Source organism: Grus americana, chromosome Z (assembly GCF_028858705.1).
Source record: "Grus americana isolate bGruAme1 chromosome Z, bGruAme1.mat, whole genome shotgun sequence".
Lineage (NCBI taxonomy): Eukaryota > Metazoa > Chordata > Aves > Gruiformes > Gruidae > Grus > Grus americana.
The window spans coordinates 87,458,172-87,481,980 of record NC_072891.1 but is presented as its reverse complement, the minus strand read 5'-3'; the positions used below and the strand labels follow the sequence as shown (position 1 = coordinate 87,481,980).

The window sequence follows — 23,809 nt, the reverse complement described above, 5'->3', positions numbered from 1 at the left end:
CTTAGGGCCAGGAAAGTCGGCAGTGCCAGTCACACCTTTCCAGCATGACTCTTGGTGACTGTACAAGGGGGAAGACTCTCTGGCACAGATAACTTAATTGAATGATACACTCCAAAATGGAAACTGTATCTACTCCTCCTAACAGTGTGCTGTAGCAGAGCTGTCAACTGGATGGCTAATCCAAAGGGGAAGCAAAATGGCAAGGAGCTTAAGCAGAGAAAGATTTTAAAAAAATACATCGTACTGACCTCTTCTAGGAACAAGGTAGGTGACTGTGTAGATTCTCATGCTGGGGTACATACATGAAGGCATAGTACTGCTGGGGAGAGTGGCATCCTTAGCTGACACTAGGACTGTGGGAGAGGTGTTACTTTTGTACAGTGCAAGTAATAGGAAATAAGGCAGTGTTCAGGCCCACAGGGTATCCTGGGGGTTATGTAAACTGGGTGATAAAAAGGAGCAAAACCACACCAGAGCAGACACTCCAGCAATGTAAATCCACAGAGTGCTGTTATTGCTGTAGGCACAGTGAAAAGGCACAGTGGGGCCCAGAGAGACACAGTGGGAAGAGATGGTGCCAACCACACAAATGGCTGAGTCCTTAGGGCACCTTGGGCTGGAAGTCTCCCACTTCACAGCAGTGTCCTGCTTCTACCCAGCTCCCTGATCCCCTTTGCTGTGGGCCATCTCTCTCCAGCAGCCTCGCCAGCTACATCCTGTTTGGTGGGGACCTGGGGCAGGAGGACAGTCCCTGATATGTAGCAGGAAGAGAAGGAGCAGCAGGACAGTGCTCACACAGACCACTGGTCTGGCCTCTGCCCTGGGACCCTTGCATGCTCGCCACATGTCTGGACACCTGGGGCTCTGCACTTCAGGGGCCAGACTGTGACACAGAAAACCACAGGCTGGTTTTCTGTGATAGGATGCCATTTACCATCAGAGGTCACCATCCCACTATGCATCCCCAGGCTAGTAGTGATGGCAGCTCCATGTATGACAATGTGGCTTTAGTCCACCCCTTTCCTCACTGCCTGCATTGGCAAACAGGTTAGCACTCTGGCAGTAGAGCTCACTTTGCTCCTCCCAGAGGGAGCAAAGCTCTGACAAGGGGTTCTTCTGTTTCTCCTGTCACCTCCATATGCAATACTCAGGCTACCTCTGGCTCTTCTGTGAAAGCCTGAAGCTGTACCTGTGGTGGTTGCTCCCCAGAGCTGGAAGGAGACTGGCACAGCAGCCTCAAGCTGCAGCATGGAGGGGGCTAGTGGTGATGCTCCAGCCCCTGTCTGCTTCTGCCAGACTGCTGGAACTGGCTCACCAGCAAATAAATCATCTTTGACTGCTCCCTGTCAGGGGAGACCAGATCCAGCAGCCCAAGAGAAGTGAGTCTGCTGCACCCAGGCCCAGCCAGGAGTGAGGCTGAGCAGGTATTACCAGAAAGCGCATGCATGCATGCACACCCTTGCAGTACACAGGTACACGTATGTACATGGCTGGCCACACACATCAATGCAGACAGATACCCTAAGCACTCGCTCAAATACAAACAGAACAAGTGCCCTCAACCTGCTCCCCTTATTGGCCTGAGATCACCATGAAAAAAAAAGTAGCACCAGAGCCTTGAGGCAAATATTTCAGACTTGCCATCCATTTACCTGAGACTGGGACAGGAAGAAACAGAGCTAACAGGAAATGTGATCCCCCCAAACTGTGACACATAACCACAGCATGTTCTGCCTGTGCACCAGGTGGTTGAACGTGATTTCTGATGCCTTCAAAAGGTTTAATGTACCACCATTATACTGAAGGGTGAATTTGTATCATTTGACTGTATCCCTTTAAGAAGCAATTGCTATTTGAAGTAGAATTATAGCATGTAGCAGAATATTATGCTACCTGTCTGCACAGTTTGAGTGAGTCTGAACCTTCAGGAGAAACCTTTTCTGGTCACTGATGTCATTAACAGAAGTGTTTCTCCTGTCACACTCTCTCCTTTTTGCCTTCTAGCACAGATAAAAGAATTGTGGGTTCCTTTTTGAGCTCTTTGTCATTGAAACACATTGTCGAAGATGTAAGAAGGAAGACAGAAGTTTCAAGGGCAAATTGTGGACTGTATAGCTTGGTTTTCACGTCTTTGAGCTTTTCTGCTTCGTGGGTTCATTTATCCATTCCTTGCCAAGGGATCTGAAAGTGTTTCCTTAAAAACAGCTTGGTGAGGGGTGCCTGCACAGCAGGCTTTGGAGCTTCTCAGCACTGTCTCTTTGCCTGATTTGCTGTCTACACTTAAGAAGCTTGCTATTAGTGAAAGCATCAGGGTGAGCTGTAAACAGGCAGGACATGGCCTTCTTAAGCACACAAAGGCAGGCACTGTACAGGAGAGATTCAGAGAGATGCCCTGGTTCAACCTACAGCCTGGCTTCTAGACAGGTCTTCCCACTTGGGAGAGCAAGCTGGTGCACAAAGAAAGGCTTGGACGGACACATGTCCTCCTCATGAATGCCATTTCTCTGGATGGACTCCAATGCAACCACCTCTGCAACACATCTTTCTCACTTCTATTCTGAGCTGCTCTTTCTTCCTCTGGTTTTAAAAGAAGGTATCTTGGATGGCATAAAAAGAAGCATGGCCAGCAGGCCCAGGGAGGTGATTCTGCCTCTCTACTCCACTCTCATGAGACCCCACTGGGAGTACTGCATCCAGCTCTGGGGTCTCCAGTACAGGTACAGGGAGCTGTTGGAGCGAGTCCAGAGGAGGCCATGAAGATGATCCAAGGGCTGGAGCACCTCTTCTATGAAGGCAGGCTGAGAGAGTTGGGGTTGTTCAGCCTGGAGAAGAGAAGGCTCCGGGGAGACCTTATAGCAGCCTTCCAGCACCTAAAGGGGCCTACAGGAAAGATGGAGAGGGACTGTTTCTCAGGGAGTGTAGTGATAGGACAAGGGGTAATGGGTTTAAACTAAAGGAGGGTAGTTTTAGGTCAGATACAAGGAAGAAATTCTTCGCTGTGAGGGTGGTGAAACACTGGAACAGGTTGCCCAGAGAAGCTGTGGATGCCCCATCCCTGGAAACATTCAAGGTCAGGTTGGACAGGGCTCTGAGCAACCTGATCTAGCTGAAGATGTCCCTGCTCATTGCAGAGGGGTTTGGCATAGATGACCTTTAAAGGTCCCTTCCAACCCAAACCATTCTATGATATGATTCTATGATTGTAAGGTATTTTGTGTCACTCACATGATAATGACCTTTGATGGGTTAAACATCATCAGACACTGGACTGGGTGGCAGCAGAAGAATGGCATGGCTGACCACACAGAGAGGGCTGAAGAATAAAGGTGTGCCTTGTCTGCAGCTTTATCCTGCGAAAGGGCAGGCAGAATGTCAGGGAACTAGAGCTGTCCTGCACAGCTCATGGAACCAAAAACCTGCAGCACACAGGCACTCAAACGTAGCTGGGCAGCCTTGCCACATCTAGACTAAGAAACTCTGAGAGAGGGGCTGACTAATCCGCTAAGTTTGATTTTTCAGATATGTGAAATGTGAAGGTTTTTTCTCCTTCACGAAATTTCAGTTCTTCTTCAGCAGACACAGATTTCTGGATCCTTAAGCCCAGCAATTCCAGAGCAATTATCTGTATCATGGGATATGAAGACAAGTTCACAGGTTAAGCTCATGGTTACGATATTCTTGTATTCTTCATAGAGACAGCTTGCCAGGCAAGCAGCAATGAGTTGGAAGCTTCCAAATAGTTTTGAAATGTTTTCCCCAGACAGAAGGCTTTCATAGGTCAGCTGTGTCTTGATCACACCATGGGCAATGAAGAATGCTATTTAGAGACAAAATGTCTCATAACTTTCTGGATAAATATTCCCCAGGCTTCTGAAACTTAGAATAATCAGAGCGAAGAAAACCACGTGCTCAGTCCCATCACACACGGGTACAAATCTAATACATTTGGTAACTTGGCATAAAGCTCTGATTTCTCTTGTTAGTGGATACCACTTTTCATCCCCAGGAAAGAGAACTATGGCTTAATTTCTTTTTTAATTAAGCTTCTGCTTCCTGTGTGGATTGCTTTGAAAACACCATCCAGAGGCACCAGTAGGAAAGGAAGTGTGATGCAGATTGTCCAGGAAAGCTGCATGAATCAGCAGTTGATGCAAAACCCTTTTCTGGGCACTGTTTAATGCTATATTAATTACAGATGTCAGCCCCCAACCTCATTGTTTCAGTGACCAGAAAGTAGTACTGATCATGAAAGGTGCCAGACAAATTCAGCTTTTACATCAGCAGAAAAGAAAAATAACCATAGTTTCTGTAGGTGACTTTATCTGGGAGAAGAGCAGTCCCTGAAAAAGGAGCAGAAAAAGCAGCAAAAGTAAAGGCAGAGTGACCTGCAGTGCAGAAATACTCTGGCTAATTAGGGAGTATGAAAGAGCAAAACCAGAAAGGCACAAAACAGAAAAAATCAATACATTTCAGTAGGTGAGTCTTCGTTTCCTGACCAGCCCTGTGCTAAATAAAGAGCTGCAGACAGTTGCAGAGGAGTTTAAACATAGAGCAGGGCATTTTTACAGCAAAGCCTGGTGTCAGAGAAGGAAAGGAAGAGCTGACACAGTGGATATGGGTTCCTGTGTCCCCATTTGCACAGCGCCTAATGAAAGTCACACAGCGCCAGGCAATCTCCAAGCCTTGCACCCACTTTCTTTGTCCTTAGCACCACCAAGCAGCTTATGCCCAGAGTACCAGCAGCAAGAGCACTGCACACTGTATTATGTGATAAAAGCGGCTCTGCACACCCACAGAGGAGCACAGCAGGGTATAAACCCCAAATAATACCCTGCCCTATCTAGTCTGAGGCCCATACGGGAGTCATCAGCCCATCAGAGGTCCACATCCCCAAGACCAGAGGAGCACAGGGGCACAAAGGCAGTTGGGAACACAAATTAGGGACTCAGGAAGGGAAATTCTGTCCAGGGCCCTCCCAGGAAAGGCTCAGCCCCGCAGTGCAGGCATGAAACCTGTCAAAAGGAGTCAACATCTGGGCACCCTTGGGACCAAGGGAGGTCCCTGCCATCCACATGGGACATGCTATGGGGTGCAGGGGAAGAGCATTTTGGGATTGCACAAGACTTACTACAGGATGCCCAGGGGAGGAACCAAATGTGGGGAAACACAGGCATTGACATGGTTTGGGGAGAACAAACATGGGAAAACAGAGGGATAAGGGGATAAAAAGGGCCAGCAGCATATTAAACGGTTTTTTGGTCAGGGTGGTTGTCTGGCCGTGCCTTGCACTGGCTCAGCACAGTGTGACCTGCCACCTTATTCAACTCTACTTCTTGCAGTTTTCCTGAGTGAGCAACTTTGTGTCTGGTGTGCATGTGTGTGTCAGAGCAGCCCATGTGTCAATGGTGCAGCACCTGGAGCGGTGCGGGTATGCAAGCAAGCATGCGAGTGCTGCTGGCGATCCAGCTGGATGGGCAGTGAGGAGGTGATGTGGCCAGGGAGTTGGAGGATGTGAGGGTGGTGAGACCTCTGGAGAGGCTGGTTATTGAGGTGACCAGCACAGTCCTGGGCAACTTTGTGTCTGTGTGACTGTACTGGTGTGTGCAAAAAAGGTCTGATCCAGCAGCTGGACTGGGGCCATGGCCCCAGGGACTTGTATGTGCTTGTAGGTGCCAGGAACTTGGGAGACTGGGACCCAGGGGCAGCTCCTAGGCTGACAGTATCTGTGCCCAGCTCCTGGAGGGACCCACGTTGTGTGTGTGTGTACACACGTACACACGTATGTGCGTGCTCTCTTGCTCTCTCTCTTACTTCCCACTAAGAGACTTTATGCTGATCAACCAGAGAGGAGAACAAGTTGAGGCTGCTGGTGCTGTTTCTGTTTATATGGTCGCTGAGTGTGTGGTCACTGAGCGCCTGTCAGTGCTGCTCTGTGTGGATGGCCATGTAGGTATGTGCTGTAGGTGTGTGGTTTTTATATGTGCCTTTGGGGAGTACATTCTGTTTCGCTGCTGGTGGCATCTGGGGGCAAGGAAATGCAGCAGCTTTGTCTCTATCGGGCTGCTAGTTTTGGCCTCTCCAAAACATTCCAGAGGCTGGGAAAACCTGGGACTTCCTTTGAAATGTGGTGTAGAGTCAGACAGAGCCGCTAAAAGCCAGTGCAGGTGCATCAGGTGGTGTAAGGTCGCCTGCAGGAGACGTGCAGGGCAAGAGAGGGCAGGCCGGCTGCAGGTGACCAATTTTCTGTGCAAACGGGAGCGCCTTAATTGTCTTTATCGAGGGGGTTGTCGTGGGTCCAGACGCGGGTTCTCTTTGGGGACGTGCCGCCCACCGCGCCTGGGCCTCGAAACAGGGGCGAAGAGGGAGGAGAGCAAAGAGCTGCGCGCAGAGGGTTCACCCGGCTAGCTGACTGCGCGGGGCGGGGCGGGGGCGCGGCCCCGGGGAGGCGGTGCGCCGCGCCCCGCTGCCCCCGCCCCGCCTTCCCGGGCAGAGGCCGTACCTGCCCCGCCGCCGCCGCCGCCAGCTCGTCGCTTCGCTCCCGGCAACAGGTAACGGGGGAGCCTTTCCCTGCAGCAGCGGCTGGGTTGGGCGTGGGTCCCCTCTTGCCCCAGGAGTATCGGAGCTGCGGGACCCCCGGCCCCGGGTGGAGGCAGCCCAAGGAGCCTCCGACGGCGCGGCGGCTTCGGGGCCCTCGGCAAGGCGGGCTGCCCCCCCGCCGGCCCGCTCCCGGCGGCAGCGCGGGTGGTGTCAGGCGGAGCCCAGCCAGGGCTGAGTCCGGCGCCTTTTGCGGGGGCCGCGGCTGCCCCTCGGGCTTTCCAGGGCGGGTCTCCCTGCGCCCGCGAACCTGCTCGGCCCCGCGCCGGGCGTGAGCGGGGGTCCGCCCCACTGGAGCCCCAGCCGAGGAGTGGGCTGAGAGAGTCGGAGCCGCGGCGCTGCGCTCCTTGCGCCTCGTCCGGCGCTGCTGCCGCTCTCCCCGCGGGCGTGCCCCGGCGCGGCGGCCGCGGGCGGGGCGGGCTGGGTCCCGCTGCCGGCGGTGCCAGTGGAGGTGCAGAGCAGCGCGTGTCAGCCGAGACGGTCAAAACTGGCGCTTTTGGCTGAAAGAGGTGTTGCAGTAAGTAGTACTGCTGGTTTCACTTCGCATCGAGTATTTCTCAAAAGCCACGTGGAAAATTGCTTTGCTACTGGAATTTATGGTCAGCTCCAGGGATGTCTGCCCCAAAACTGGCTGTCATCAAAGAAATGACTGTTGCTGCGCTGGCGCAGGTGGCGGTGGCTAGGCTGATAAAAGGGAAGAGATTGTTCCATACTGACACAGGGGTCTAGCAGAAAGGTGGTGGCTCTGAGGTTTGTTCTAGTGTCCTGCTGTTATCCAGAGATACCTGCCTTGCTGGGTGGCAGCTGCTTCTGCTAAGTCTGTGTGAATGAAATATTCATGACCTTGAGTTTTGTGTGCCTCTCTTTGCATTTAGGTGACTTGTTCAGTGTGTTTTGGCCTGTTCTCACACTGAATACTGTGAGCTAATTTTCATTTTCATGGGAGGAAGCTACATGCACACACCTGCCCCAACAACAAAACAAGCAAACAGAAAAACCCCAACACCTCTTTCTTGTGGAATTCACAATGATTTTGGCTTTTTAACCACAATGGAAAAATATTGTGAGAGAAATTTCACCTGAGCTTGAGGGAGCAGAAGTCAGTGACTTTAACATGCAAGCATGAGGTGCAGCACTCTGTGGAGAGCTTCTTCATCACCAAGGGCAGTGGTCTTGTGCAGTAGCAGGAGCACAGAGATCGGAACTCCGTGAAGGACAGATCTGATAAGATCAGGGTGGCATGGCAGTGTGTGGTAGGTGCTACAGATTTGTGTTGCTGGCTGAAATGATTTGATTTGGTACATTTGTATGCGCTCATGATGGCTATCTAACCACTGAAAACACACCTGCAAGCTTTTGCCTGGGTATCCTGTTCTGGATGTGCATGCTGATCTCCATCTCTTGAGCATCATGTGCTTTTACTAACTCTCTGCAACAGCTTGTCTTTGGCTTCTTTGTTGAAGGTGGGTTTACTACAGTAGTGGAGAGCTAGCTGAAATTTCTCCTTCCTGGCAGATTTGGCTGACTTAACCTGCCAGTGAGGTGTGGGAGATAAGGCTGAATGGTCTAGAGGAGCTATAAGACAAGAAATGTTAGGAAGCCCATTAGTCATGGAGGTCTTGTCCTGGAGGACCAGTCCTACTGGCCCAGAAGAATCTCAGAATTGGAGATGGAAATAATAATCATGTGAGACAGGAAGCCTTCAGCGAACTGTTTCTTCTGCATAATCTCTTTCTGTGGTGCTGTTCCCACTGCCATATGAGATTCTCTGTAGCAAGGCAGGGGGAGAAATGTTCAGAGGGCTATCATACAACCTGATAAAAATCCAAGCTGGAAAAGAAAAAAATTAATCTGGAAGTCTGCAAGGCATCATTTCATTTTCCCTGCATAAATTCCAGCTGACATTAGCTAGAAAGGCACCTAACTTGCTCCAGCCCTCCATTTGTAAATCAGCCTGTGCAACTCTGGCAAGACTGATGAGTAAGCTCTGGGACCAAATTGGGTGGGTAGGCCAAAAGCAAGGGTGAACTGGTGTAATTGCAAGGATGCAGCACAACTGAAAGGAAGAGGCTGGCCCTCTGTCCAGCCCCATGATACTAAAGAGATAATAGAGACAGTGATGTGGAGACAGGTCTTTCTTACACAAGAGTAAAGGGGTAGGTGGGCCCTGGATGGACAGAGGGCTTGAAAAAAGCCAGTGAGGCCTTCCAGGAAATGGCAGGTGAAGTTCTTTTGACCAAAGCTTCTTGGTCATATCCTGTACCAGCTGCAACTGCTATGGGAAACAGTGGCTCAGCAGCAGAAATGGCAGTGTTTGGGAGCAGCTGGGCTTGCAGCCAAATGTGGAGCTTGGTGTGGTGGAGATTCCTTTCTTTAGCCATTGGTAGCAGGCATTTGGCACACATTTCCAAGTGTAGCACTATCTAATTTATCCTGGGTTTTGCTCCTCTAAGTTTCAGTAAATTACCCTCTAAATTCTTGCTAAGCAAGCCGCTAGCAAATACGGCAGCATGTTTAATGCTGTTTAGTTATCTGGGCCCTAATGCTTGTAAAGAGCCTGGCATTTTTAAAGCTGAAGAGACGCTCTTAGGCTTTTGTGAAATGGCTCTGTATGCAGCAAGAAATTCACAAATCAATATTTTTCAAGTGCATATATTTTCCCTTTCTTTATTCTTCCTTTCTTGGCATTTGCCAAAAGGCTACGCAAAAGTTGTTTCCCAGAGTATAGTCTTCATGCTTGGTGAAATCCAACGCACACTGAAAGATCATCTTTATGAACAGGTATAGAGGAACCTGTTGCGTTGCCTGCCCTGAACTTGTATATGCTGAGGTGGGTTTTCTTCTGTGCAAACAATCCGAAGAAGACACTGGAAGTACTCCAAAGTGCCAAACTTCACAGGCATGTTTGTTGGCTCAAGCTTTGCACCAGAGCATGGAGATCACTACCAATATGTGGAGTTCTGCACAGAATCTTTTTTTTTCCTTGTTGTGCAAATTGCAAGTGGCATGAAACTGTTGCTAATGGCGTGAGCTGCTTGATTTCATACAGGGGCTGAGGAAGAGGATCTGACTACACACTCAGAGGCGGTTGTTTTCATCACTGTGAAAAGAAGTTACTCTTGGAAAGCTAGTGCAGGAAATTAGAGGGGAGCATTCCTTCTGTGCTGGCAGTTCTTGTCCAGAGAGGTATAGCTGAAGGGATGAAAGTCTTCACATACTTCCACACAAGTCTATTTTTAGAAGCGAAAGCTGTTCAGGAGGGGAAGTATTGATTTTTCTCCTTTCCACCTTGAACATTCTGTTTATCATTTTCTTTAGTTTTTAGATAATGGACTATACACAAAGCTATTCTTACTTCTCTACTTCTGCTCTAAATATATGAGCAAGGCAAGAATGTAAGGCCTTTGCTAAAATGATTTTTATTTGGTGCCTGAAGTCTTTGCATGCAGAACCTCATATTTTAAAACTCATATTCAGATTGGAAGCCTCTTATGTCTGCAGGAAACCAGAACACAATAAGGGTATAATGGTACAGGCCAGACGTGCAAGTGACTTCAGAAAAACAGCTAACAGCTGGCACTGACCTGCAGATTGGCTGGGGAGAGCAGCAGTGAACAGCTAACTTGTGCTCGTGGTGACTAATGACTTCTGGCCACCAGTAGCATGTCTGGTCAAGCTAAAAGAGACAAAGAGACCGTCTTCAAGAGTGTGTGCCAGCAATGGGTGTAATTGTGATAGGTGTGAGAACTGGGCAAAGAGGCACCATATGAAATTCAGTAAGGGCAAGTGTAGGGTCCTGCACCTACAGAAGAACAACCCCAGGTACCAGTACAGTTTAGGGGTTGACCTGCTGGGAAGCAGCGCTGCGGGGAAGGACCTAGGAGTCCTGGTTGACAGCAAGCTCTCCATGAGCCAGCAGTGTGCCCTTGTGGCCAAGAAGGCCACTGGTGTCCTGGGGTGCATTAAGAAGAGAGTGACCAACAGGTCAATGGAGGTTCTCCTCCCCCTCTACTCTGCCCTGGTGAGGCCACATCTGGAGTTCTGTGTCCAGGTCTGGGCTCCCCAGTTCAAGAAAGGCAGGAACTACTGGAGAGAGTCCAGTGGAGGGCTACGAGGATGATTAGGGGGACTGGAGCCTCTCTTGTATGAGGAAAGGCTGAGAGAGCTGCGTCTGTTTAGCCTGAAGAAGAGAAGACTGAGAAGGGATCTTATTAATGCTTATAAATATCTAAAGGGTGGTGTCCTGGTTCTGGCAAGGACAGAGTTAATTTCACAAGGAGCCAGGACAGGTGAGCCAAGCTGGCCGGGGGCTATTCCATACCATGTCATGTCATGCTCACCATAAAAGGGTGCTAGTCAGGCAGGGGGTGGCTGAGTGTGTGGGATGTGTAAATTGTTATCACCCATTGTGAATATCTGTTATCAGTACTGTTGCTGATTGTTTCCCTCTCCCTTGCTGTCCCAGTAAACTGCCCTTATCCCAACCCTCAAGGCTTTGCCTTTGTTTTGAGCAGGGCATGGTGCTCAGCTCAGCGTGGTGCTCAGCTCAGCGTGGTGCTCAGCTCAGCGTGGTGCTCAGCTGCCGGCTGGGGCTAAACCACGTCAGGTGGATGTCTAGAGGAAGGGGCCAGACTCTTCTCAATGGTGCCCAGTGACAGGACAAGGGGCAATGGGCACAAACTGGAAAACAGAAAGTTCCATCTGAACTTGAGGAAAAACTTCTTTACTTTGAGGGTGACTGAGCACTGGAACCAGCTGCCCTGTAGAGGTTGTGGATTCTGCTTCTCTGGAGATACTCAATACCCGCCTGGATGCAATCCTGTGCAACCTGCTCTAGGTGATCCTGCTCTAGCAGGGGAGTTGGACTAGACAATCTCTAGAGGTCCCTTCCAACCCCTACCAATCTGTGAATCTGGCAGTGCCAGTCACCCTCCTCCTCTGATGTTTGTGTTTGTTCTCAGGCAAATTGCAGGATCTGCTCCTGGCTCCCTGGATCTGGCCAGGTGTTACTTGGCTTTTGCTTAAGGATGCCAGCATGATGGATTCCTCTGGGCCTCTCGGAAGATGGCTGTTCTTAGGTGATTGCTGTGGAGGGTGTAGCTCATTTGGAGCTTCAGGTTCATCCTTCAGCCGGCCAGTGGCCACTGGTCTCTTCTGTTGTTCTGCTGCAGCAAGGCCCTGCTCCAGGGCTGGGTGTGGAGCCACCTTGCCAGCAGCACTGAATCTGTTCCCCCACCAGTAAACTGTGTATCTGCAGGATGCATGGGGTCTCATGCCATTCCTCTCCTCCATGGGCACCTCAACCCCAGGCCGTGCTGGTCCAGGGAACTGCATTGCAAGTTCCCCTGTGAAGAGCACCTGAAGGGTGTGGCTGGGGCTCTAAGAAGTTCTGTCACAAATGACATGCACCTGTGAAGATATGTTCTTTCAGAACCAGAGTGTGTCCATGTAAAATCTGACCAGTGCTGTGAGAAAGAGGAAGGTCAGAGGACTTGAGTAGTTGGAATGTGCAAGTGCAGGCAGCACAGGTGGTGTCTCTGGAGGTCTCCCTGCTGTTCCTGGGAAGTCTCTTGTGTTTGCAGCAGTTGCATCAGGCAGGGTTCAGAAGCACCACGGCCTGAAGCAGAATCTCTCCTGTCTTCCCTGGGTTGCCAAGTGCTCAAAATTCTCCTGCTGACTGTTTTAGACTTACAGTAGGTGGAAAGTTTCTTGTTTGTTTGCATTTTCTTTCTTCCTGGCAGCAGCTGTTTGTATGTGAAAGCCTGGCTTTCCAATAATGTTAAAAAGGAACAGCGGTGGGTTGGGTTTTGTTTGGTTTTGGTTTTTTGCTTGGGGGCATGCTAGTCATGGTAATTCTTTTCCTGATATTATAAAGTGCTGAACATCAAAGGTTTTTCCCTTCTGGATGAGAAGGAAATAATGTTATGACTTGGCAGCACTTTGTGGGAACTGCAGCTTGGGTACATGATGTTTCTGACCAGGATTGCACCTCCTGAAACATTTCATGGCTTTGTTAACACATGATGTGCTACTTTTCTCCTTTAAGACTGGAGGATATAGTGCATCGTGGGAGTCCAGCCAAAGACTGTGACTTCTTAAGTAGCTGTAGGAGGCATCAGAAATGACACTCCCTCAGGTTGCTGCAGTCTGTCCTGTGGTGTGGGTCCATTTTTCCTGGGGTCAGAAGCTGCCCTAGTTCTAAGGATGAGCGGGCATGGTGGTGGCTGTCACTTTGCTTGGGCTGTGATGAGGCATTCAAGTACAAAGTACTTTGATTCTGTAGAAACAAAAGCCTAAAACCCAAGATGCATTGATGGCTTAAGTCAGATTGGTGCTTTTGCCTAAGGTAGTTGGTGACAACAGCTGACAAACCAGAACTTGCTCCCTGCTCAGTGAAAGGATGGCAATCCAAAGTGGTGACTGCTTGCTTGAATAGCTGGAGAAGCCTTGTGCACAGTGGCACTGTAATCGGATAGTACTGGACTTGTCTGGTTTTGCTTGGCAGACAAGGTCATGTGTTTCTGGCACAGCACAGGTTCTCCTTCTGGCCGCCAATGGCGGTAGATGAACCAGAAAATATACAGAAGACTATGTAAGATTGTGTTGGTGCAAAATCAAATGTAGCCAAGATTATTGCTACTAAGGATGACTATTGTATAGTCTTACCCCTGTGTTAGTTAATGTTTATCCAAACAATGTACTAATTAAGATGTGATTGTCAAGAAGTAGAAGTGTAACTGATAAATTGTTAGTTTGACCAACAAGCCTTGAAGAACCATTTGGACTTGCCAAAAGTACCGGAAAACTAGAGGAAAGGTAATTCCGGCAGGGGGAATTGCGACCACTGACCCATGGACTGACTACCCCAATTATACCACCTACTCAAAATATTAAGGTAGAGAAAGGAACTGAGCATGTGTTCTAGTTTGCACACTAGACCAAGAAATCTAAACCAATCATTTAATAGAATAGCAATGCATATGTATTAGGAAGATGAATATGTTAATGTTGTATGTATAAATAACCACTGATTTGGAGCTTTGGTGTGCAGTCTTGGGACAGACACCCATATCTGCACAAATATCTAATAAAATACCTCTGCTCTGTATGTGTATTGTATTATTGCACATCAGGTAAATGAAACTCCATTTTTGGGACAACAGTCTGCTGCCTCCTGACCAGGCTGGAAGGATGTGACCCATACTTCTGCACAGCGCTAGATCATGAACTTGCTGACCCGCTGGCTGGTGCTGTAGGGCTCCTTCCCCTTTTAACCAAGTCAAAGCTGCTCTTTTTTTGGGTCTCAGCTCAGCTTCCCTAACATGGAGGAGCTGGGCTAAAGAGCTCAGGACTGCCATGTGGTCAGAGGGACATCAGTGCACCTGTGAAGTCCTTGTTAAGAGAGCAGGCCATCCTGTGATACCAAAGCAATTATAACCGGGGCCCCAGAGGTGATCAGACAAGCAGCTGACTTAAGATTGTGGAGGATAAACTCTGCTGAACAGACCTCAAACCTATTAGTGACATCTTGCAATGTTCAGCAGTGTCATGGGGGTGAGGAGCAGTGTTATGTCTCCTTGTGAGAAGCAGTGCTGCTGTAATGGGTGACAGAACTGACATCACGACACACAAGGATGTTTGTGGCCACAGGAAGGATCCTGCTCTGGACCTTCCTCCATAGGCAGCAGGATGAGACCCAGATGGGCCCATGACGCTCATATGGCAGAAGCTTGTGTGTGGCCTGTGATCTCGACAATCCCCACATGAATGCAGCTTGTCTCCACAAAAGCCTGGGAAACATCACAGATTTGCACAGGGAAAACTTCTCCTGCTTATTGTGTTGACTTACAAGACAGGATGACCACAGTGATTTTTTTCTTTTTTTAAAAAAATTTTTTTAAAATTTTTGCAAGGGTTATATTATTTAATTGTGCGATTGTGGAAACTAACAGCAGCAGCTCAATCACAGCCAAATAACTACAGCAGCATGGCTCACCCCAGCCCATGTGCTCATGTTCCTTTTTCCTGAACTGTTCACTTGCCGCACTGCAGGGGGTGGAGATGGGAGCCATGACAGGGGCCTGTATCAATCCTCAATTTCAGCGGGGGGAGGCACCACAACAAAACCAACCAAACAAAAAACCTCCAAACAAAAAAAAACCCCACAACCTTGGTCCAGACACTGGACCAGTGTCTGCTGTGTTTACATGGAGATGAGCCTGGGGAGAGTCTCAGAGGATGGGGAAGCTGGGAGGTTAGTGCTGGCTGCTAGACTGCACTTGTGGACGCACGCTCTGCCTCTGTGACCATGTGCCATCCAGCTGCTCCTGCTTCCAGGCAGAATTCAAATCATGAGTCTGGGCATCTCGGTAGTATTTCAAGGTCTTGGGTAAGAGGAGAGCCCTTGTGAGTCAAGTGCTACATAGGCAGAAACATTCTTGGAGGGGTTTCTAGTATCATCTTCTCCGTTGCGGTTTGCTTGCATTCTGGTGTGAGTGCAGGTTGCCATGGAAGCTTTAATCCTGGTCCTCTGGCCCAGCTATCTCCCCTGACGATATCTCGGAGAACATCTTTAGAGGCTACTATGTGGAAAATCTGTAAATTACTGTTCTGTCCCAGTGTCTTGTCAGGGCTGGCTGACCTTCAAAAGCTTTGCTGCAGAGATGCCTAGTCCTGCCAAAAGTGTTTTCTGATGCAGCCCAAGCTCATAATGAACTATGTTTGTCAAAAATTACTTAGTTTTCTGCTGCCTGCCTAGGAAGCAAAGAACATGCTTACCCTCTGGTAGTATTTGGACAAGAACAGCAGCCGAAGGATCAGACATCACCATTTCTATCAATACTTCCCTAACCTGTAGTTGAACCATTACATAACCCAGATTCCCCTGGCTGGTCAGCAGAGATGTGCGTTCAGCTGTGTGAGAACCTGCCTGTTCTCCTGCACGTGCATCTGCCTGACCCAAGCAGCTCCACGCCTGATTCTGGTGTTGAGGGTGAAGAATCCTTCCTTGGCTGAGGGACCATAGACTGGGTCTCTCCTCCCACAGGAGCCCAGGCTTTCTCTCTTTCTCTGGAGTTAGGTGTGATCATTGGCTAGGGAGGACTTCAGCAAGAACCTGGGCTGAACCTTTCTTTTGCTTTCCCTGTTATCTCTTGAAGCAGGTGGGAAAAAAATGTGGCTTTCTGACAGCAGAGAGGCTGAGCATGAGCTGAAGGGCTTCTCTGTGCTGTTCTCCAAACTAAGGATTGGCCATAGGGTGAAAGAGGACACCCTGCTGCTGCAGATTTTGCTTTTCAGAGCTTGTGAGGGCAGCACATAGCAGATAACTGGTCTCCAGCAAAGACCATGTGTGACGAGTTGGCGTAGCCCAGGCAGGGACTAGCCCTGCTTTGTCTCTAAACTGCACAGTGTGAGGATGTCTCACCAGCTACACAGGAGGCAAAATCATAGAATCATAGAATGGTTTGGGTTGGAAGGGACTTTTAAAGGTCATCTATGCTAAACCCCTCTGCAATGAGCAGGGACATCTTCAACTAGATCAGGTTGCTCAGAACCCCGTCCAACCTGACCTTGAATGTTTCCAGGGATGGGGCATCCACAGCCTCTCTGAGCAACCTGTTCCAGTGTTTCAGCACCCTCATTGTAAAACATTTCTTCCTTATATCTCACCTCTTTTAGTTTAAAATCGTTAGCCCTTGTCCAGTCGCTATAGGCCCTACTAAAAAGTTGGTCCCTCTCTTTCTTATAAGCCCCCTCTAAGTACTGAAAGACCGCAATAAGGTTTCCCCAGAGCCTTCTCTTCTCCAGGCTGAACAACCCCAACTTTCTCAGTGTGTCCTCACAGGAGAGGTGCTCCAGCCCTTGGATCATTTTTGTGGCCCTTCTCTGGACCTGCTCCAGCAGGTCCCTGTCTGTCTTGTACTGGGGACCCCAGAGCTGGATGCAGTACTCCCAGTGAGATCTCATGAGAGCAGAGTAGAGGAGCAGAATCACCTCCCTTGCCCCACCTTGATGCCACCCAGGATATGGTTGGCTTTCTGCACTGCAAGTGCACATTGCAGGCTCATGTCCAGCTTTTCATGCACCAGTACCCCCAAGTCCTTCTCTGCAGGGCTGCTGCTCTCAATCCCTTCATTCCCCAGCCTGTATTGATACTGGGGATTGCCCTGACCCAGGTGCAGGAATTTGCACTTGACCTTGTTGAACCTCATGAGGTTGACTTGGGCCCACTTCTTGAGCTTGTCCAGGTCCCTCTGAGCAGTATCCCATCCCTCAGTTGTGTCAACTGCACCACTCAGCTTGGTTTTCTCTTCAAACTTGCTGAGGATACTTGATCCCACTGTCTATGTCATTGATGACAATATTAAACAGTACTTGTCCCAATATAGACACCATTCATCACTGATCTCCATCTGGACCTTTAGCTGTTGACCACTACCCTTTGGATGTGACCATCCAGCCAATTCCTTATCCACCAAATAGTCTACCCATCAAATCCATCTCTCTCCAATTTAGAAAGAAGGATGTTGTGGGGGACCACGTCAAAGGCCTTATTGATGTCCAGATAGATGATGTCAGTTGCTCTTCCCTGGTCCACTGTAGTCACTCCATCGTAGAAGGCCACTAGGTTGGGCAGGCAAGACTTGCCGTTGGTGAAGCCAGGCTGGCTGTCTTGAATCACTTCCCTGTCCTCCATGTGCCTTAGCATAGCTTCTAGGAGGATCTGTTTCATGATCTTCCCAGGCACAGAGGTGAGACTGACAGGTTGGTAGTTCCCAGTGTCCTCCTTTCTATTCTTTTTAAAAATGGGTGCAACATTTCCTTTTTTCCAGTCACTGGGGACTTCACCTGACTGCCATGACTTTTCAAATATCATGGAGAGTGGCTTGGCAACTACATCAGCCAATTCCCTCAGGAGTCTGGGATGCATCTCATCAGGTCCCATAGACATGTATGTTCAGGTTCCTCAGGTGGTTTCAAACCTGATCTTCTCTTACAGTGCTGTCCCTGCCTTGAGGTTCACTTGAGGGTGTGGGAAGAAAGGTTGCCAGTGAAGACTGAGGCAAAAAAAGATGTTGAATACCTCAGCCTTCTCCTCATCCATTGTTACCAGTTTGACAGTCATGTTTATTGGGGGGGTGTTACACTTTCTTTGACCTTCCTTTTGACCACTGTGGAGTGCAGCATCCTCGTAGCACTGTGTGCATGTGTCCTGGTTTTCAGCTAGCACAGAGTTAATTTTCACAAGAAGCTGGGAGGGGACACAGCCAGGACAGCTGACCCAAACTAGCCAAAGGTGTATTCCATATGATATGACTTCATGCTCAGTATATAAAGGGGAACTGGCTGGGGAGGAGGGGCTGCTGCTCTGGTAAGGGCTGGGCATCAGTTGGTGGTGAGCAAATTGCATTGTGTATCACCCGCTTTGTATATTCTAAGTAGTGGTGTTGTTATTTTCCACTTCCTTTGCTGTCCTAGTAAACTGTCCTTATCCCAACCCATGAGTTTTACCTTTTTCTTACGATTCTCCTTCCCATCCCGTGTTGGGGGTGGGGATGGTGTGGGGGGCAGGGAGGGCGGTTGAGGGACGGAGGTGAGCTAGCAGCTGTGTGGTGCTTAGCTGCTGGCTGGGGTGAAACCATGACAGTATGGCACAGACACCTCTGCTTTTTCTCCAGGGAAACTGCTGAAATTCAACATCACTGTGATTACTTTGAAGCCCAAGAGCTCTGGTCTGGAACTAGCCGTCTGTCAAAGGATAAGAGGAAAGATAAGATGAAGCAGCAATGAATGGTGTTAGTACCAGCAGTCTTGCTGCCTCTGGGAGACTTGTCAGCCCCATAAAGGAGCATTTGGAAAAGGACAAGAGGCCATTTTTGGAGCTGGGAGCCCCTCCTGAGGAACAGCAGACTGCTTTTTAAAGATCTAACCCAGTGCACAGGTTTTGACCATGCATCAAAAGAGAGATTTGGTTTCAATGAAAAGCAGAGGGGACCAGCACTGTATTTACACTTCGGGCCATGGCACTCACTGCCATTGAATCTTACTGCCTGTATTTTCAACACCACAAATTTTGACTGCGAGTCCTAAGGCTTTTCTAGTTAAGGGAAACAGGTGTTTAGAACTTGTAGACACATCTGCAAAAGAAATGGTCTCCCCCACAGCTGCTGCAGAGGTTGCTGCTAGTGTTGGGGTCCCTGGCATTTTAGGGTGGTCAGAGGTGGGGTTTGTGTCTTCTGTGATCGGACAACCTTGTTGCACATGGCAAGGCTTCCTGTGAGGGCTGCATAGGATTAGCTGGAGCTTAGAAGCCAGAGATGACTGCTCTCCTGATTATCTCCACTGTAAGCATTACTGCAGAGTGGCTGGGAGGCTGACTTGAAGATGGGGGGTGGAAGAAGCCTTAAAAGCCCTTTACTCCCTTAGTAAATGCACATGTGAGGCAGGAGTACTGTATTAATCTTTGTGTAGCTGCACAGGCTCCTTAAACCCCGCAGAGAGCAAATTACAGTAATTGGGTACCTGCTGCCAAGTCTGGCTTCATCTTCCATTGACACCATAAGCAGGGCTGGCAGCAACAATGGTAAGGCAAATGCTGATAATCCGCTTTTCAGGTAGAACAGTGTTTTTCATAAAGAAGAAAATGTAGTTGTTCTACATCTGCTATAAATACATGTATTCTCACACTAATATTTGTGTCATAGCTACTGATTCACAGTATTTAAAACAAATCAGGCCCCAAGCTTCAGGAAATTTAAAACAAAAAACTTGAATTCCTCTCCATTTGCCTTACGAGGATGCACCTGGGATCATGTATCAAGGGTGATCATGGGTGTTTTTGTTGCCACAGTAAAGGTCAGATACTTCACTCTCATGGTAAAAATCAAATCACATCTGAAACTTCCACCCATCAGTATAACTCCTTGAAAGTTTTTGTGTTTTGTTTATTTTTTCCTGCCAGTCAGATCTGGGCTAGCAGGCTGAATACTCCTCTATTCAGTGCCTTTTTCCTGATTGCACAGTTGGCTCACATTTATTCACAGCTTACTCTCCTCCTAGTTGGGCTGCCACCAACTTTCTGCTCCACTTTGGAGCGGACAAGAACCGAGTGATGTGATTTCAGATCTATGTTGTCCTTGTTTGCAGCAGGGATAGAATAGATGAACCTGCTGTGCCACTGCAGGGGCTGAAAGGGAGGCTGTGGAAAAGGTGGCTGGTGGGGTAGCAGTATTCTTGCTGCTGTGGCAGGGTTGCATGATGTACAGACAGGGAAGGCTGCCAGTTCTCCTTGTGTCTTCTGTTCCTCCATGCAGGAGACAGTGCACTTCTTGGCCTTGCTGTCTGTCGTACCATCCTGTGGCTGCATGCTCTGAGGTTTGCCAAAGCTGTGATCTTCAAGTTGAAGAGCTAGAATCACCCACCTAGGTTTGCTCTGAGACACCAAGAAATGGCTGTCTGGATGGGTCAGTTAGCCATGCAAATACCTGGCAAGTCTTAGTTTCCTCTGACTTTAAGAGTTTAAGTATCTTTGTGTATTAGGATCCTAGCCCACTCAAGCTGCTTAGTGATGTGCTCAAGGGCTTGGCTCAAAAATAGTTGCAAAAGGGCAGGTGGGAGAAGAACTCAGGTCAGAGCTTTTGTAGGACATCTTTGAAACAAGGAGGAGGTGCCAGCTGCACATGCATGATGGATCTGTGCAAAAGGCTGGATAACCCCATCCCACTCAGCACACGTGCAGGTGCTGTGTGCCCCAGGGACACCATGAGAAAGAGGGCTGCTACCTTGTGTTTCGCACTATTATAGGGAAATATCTGCCAAGAGTGCCTCTTCTAAAACACCTATTGTTTGGCTCAAACGTTCCGGTTTACTGAAAGGACAATGTGGAGTTTTTCTCTTTTAGTATTCCATCTGTGTTTTTTTAAGCATTTATGTTTGTTCTTCAAGCTTTTCCTCCTTGTCCTGCAGGTTAAGAGACTTTCTCCAGAAATTCTGTTTTGTGAAGCACAGCAGAAGCATAGAAAGGAAAGGCTGTCCTTCCTGCAAAAAATATGGGGTAGAGGTAGAGGGTGGAGCTGTGCATGAAAGTAATGAGAGAGCACCAGAGAACAGCTGATGTCCGTGCATTGGTAGCTGAAACAGATGAACTCCTGGGCATCCAAACAGAGGGCCTCTTGGGAGAAGGACTAGCTGCGAGCAGGACTTTCCCCATGGCTCAGAGGGGAATACTAGCATTTGAAGGGATGTAGGAAGCAAAAGCACCTTATGCTATTGAAAAGAGAGATTACGTCAAAATCGGAAGATGGTTACAGCCACACTGTTGCATGAGTGTTACAGTATCTACGGAGCTGACTGTCAGGAACAGTGAAATACTGAAGTTGAAACGGAACATGCTAAGCATACATGATGACTGCTCAGGCCTTGGTTTGACATGTCCTATGTGTGTCTTTCAGGCTGCAGAACTGCTGTGCTTCTACTCATTCTGTGGTTACTTCCCAGTCACCCTCTGGAAAGGGAGCAGATTTCCCATCCTACAAACTCTAGTCTCCTTCAGAAAACACCACTTCATTGCAAGGGTACTCGTTTTTTGGTTCAGAGATGCTGCTCGGAGGCATATATGGGAGCAGTGTGGCTGAGGGAGCAATTTTGAATTGTATTGCATAAGAGCAGCCAAAAGAATGCTCAGTGAATGAACTGCTGAAGGGTTGAATTTTATGGCCTTCTTTTCAGTCCATTGCTACACAGGCACGTAGTGAAATGGGCCAGAATGGCTTCCTGAGAGGGAAAGACACATCAACAAATGTTGGTCCTGTCCTCTCATCCTTGTTCGAAAAGTTGAATTTGGGGTAGAGTGTTGTGAGTTGGGAGGGTGCTGAGGGGAAGAGGTCCAGTTTGTTTTTAGACAAAATGTTTTGTGCCTCATTTCTGTCATCTTCCAACCATCTCTTTTATATCTTGTTATTCTGAAGTTAACTTACTAATCTTTCTGTTACAGCAGAGCTCCTGCTATGGACCAGCAGCCCAATGTCCTGTGCACTGTCCAAGCATAACAGACAATGTCCCCGATGTGCAGAACTTATTGTTTGAGCAGAAGACACAAGAGAAGAGCTCAGGTCATACAAATCTTGCAAGCTGACCAGAAGACACAGTGTGAAAGGTGGCTATAATAATTCTGTTTCCTTGCTGCAATACAATTGAAATACAAAGAGTTGATATTATTCATGGCCTCTTGTAAATGCAGATCTATTTTTTGTTTCATTTTGTGTTTGGTTCACTTGCAGCCCACAGTTCTTTACAGTGTTTGAATGAGTAATGAAAATGGTATGTTGCTACAGGCTTTCTGTGTCTTGGAAGGCACAATGTTAAAGTGGCAATTTATCTGGTTTGATAGAGGAATCATTGACTGGCAGGTTCAGTTTGGGGTCCAGAAGCTACCTGCCCTTTGCATCTTCAAAAGAAGGAACATTTTTAGTTGCAAGTCACAATGAATTAACCAGATCTGAGCCAAACCCTTTTAATACTGCAGTTCTTCAGTTCAGTAGGACTAAAAACATCCTATCAACAGCAGAGGGTACATGCACAAGAAGCAGGTTGGGCGAGTTACTGTTTTCATATTGTTGAATTAGAGCTCTTAAATGGAAGACCCAGGATGAGCCACTGACTTTACTGATTTCTGGAACCACATATGTTCGCAGAGCTCCAGGACTAGTAGACATCAGTACACTAGACCAGTTTTATCAGAGACAAATTTGAGCTTATGACCTTGGTTTAGAGACTGCTTCTGCTACTGAAAACACTAGCCACTCAATTTTTTGCTTCATTACTGCTCTCTGTAGAATTTCTGTGGCTGTATTAATGCGAGAGGAAATCTGTCACAGGGAGGGAATACACCAGGTTTGCCTCCTCAAGGCAGCCAGGAGTTGGCTGTAAACCTCATTGTCATGCCCTGAAGGGTTTGGCCCACTGAGGCTGAAGGCTGTGTACTTGTCCCTGAAATGATGGTCAATGGAAGAAGTGTGTCTAGTTTGGATCAATGTACAGATGGGTGTTACCAAATTTATCTTTCAGAGATTCCAAACTAAAATAGAGAAGGGCTTTCCTATGACTAGGTACGGCAGCTTTCTCTTGTTGAGATAACCGATCACTGGATCCAGAAACCATGAAAAAGGAATACAGAGGTTACTGGATCATTCTCTGCCATGAGAAGCTAATGCACTATGACCACCAACATGAACTAACCAAAAGCACTAGGCAGGGAAGACTGGGCAGGAAGAATCATAGTAAGTTTTTCAGATGTTAACATCCTCTGTTAAAGCACGTGGTCTTCCCAAGGTGCCAATGGATCTTTTTATTACAAGAAAGTTGTGAATTGGTGTTGGTAACTCTGAACAGTGTCTAGATTTCTTTAATCTTTTATTACTCTGTTTTCCTGTGATTTCTATCGCTTTCAGGTAAATGGAAGATTTGGAGACTAACCTAATCCAGACACGCAAAGCATGTAGAATAGAGCAAATGGTAGCAAAATGGCTTCATCGCTCTCGGGATGGTGCATCCAGGTAAACATGGGTTTTATGAAAGGAATATCTGTTGATAACCTTTGATCAGAGACAGCACAAGCTTGTTCCCAACAAACAGGGGCAGTCACAGGTTGCAGATCTTACTCATTGTTTCAGTTGTTCTTGGGAAATATGCAATCAGTAGTCCCTAGAAAAAGCAGTGTTTTTAAGCATCCCCCTTGGTTTCCAGGGAGAGATATTCCTGCTTTCACACATTCTGGTTTTGTGAGCCACATCTGCAAAAATACAATACTGCTCAATGCAAAATACGCTTTTCTTGAACATGGAGTTGTATTTCTCTTTGTGTCTTGCCATTGGCCCATGCTTTTAGAGCAAGACTGGTTTGCATTTACAAGGAATCCTGGCACACAGCTGCTTTACTTTCCTAAGGTCTGTGAATCAAAATTAAACTGGACTGGATCCTGGCAGAAGCAGAGGGCTGTAAATTGTCTCACTGCCTTGCTGGGTAAAAGTGTTGCTGTGATATCTGGAGGTCACGGCTTGCTGTGGGGCACACCTGGAGTTCTTCTTCCATGTGTGGGCTGCGGGTGGCTGAAAGAGTTGTGATTACAGCCAGCTGGTGTCACTGGTCTGATATATTCAGCTTTCTGTGGAGCCTGGGGGATCACTGCTGGCCTGCACGGTGTGGAGCCACTCGTGGG

General features: G+C 48.2%; 1 protein-coding gene across 1 annotated transcript in view; it reads left to right on the top strand.

Moving 5' to 3' along the window:
* Positions 1 to 6,506: 6,506 nt before the first annotated feature.
* FRMPD1 (FERM and PDZ domain containing 1) overlaps positions 6,507 to 23,809 on the top strand; it is a 42,397-nt gene continuing 25,094 nt past the window's right edge. Inside the window, exons 1-3 of the mRNA XM_054809015.1 lie at positions 6,507 to 6,548; positions 21,587 to 21,748; positions 23,043 to 23,147. Of these exons, the coding sequence (XP_054664990.1) occupies positions 23,047 to 23,147 (101 nt within the window). The 5' untranslated portion in view covers positions 6,507 to 6,548; positions 21,587 to 21,748; positions 23,043 to 23,046. The remainder of the gene's footprint in view (positions 6,549 to 21,586; positions 21,749 to 23,042; positions 23,148 to 23,809) is intronic.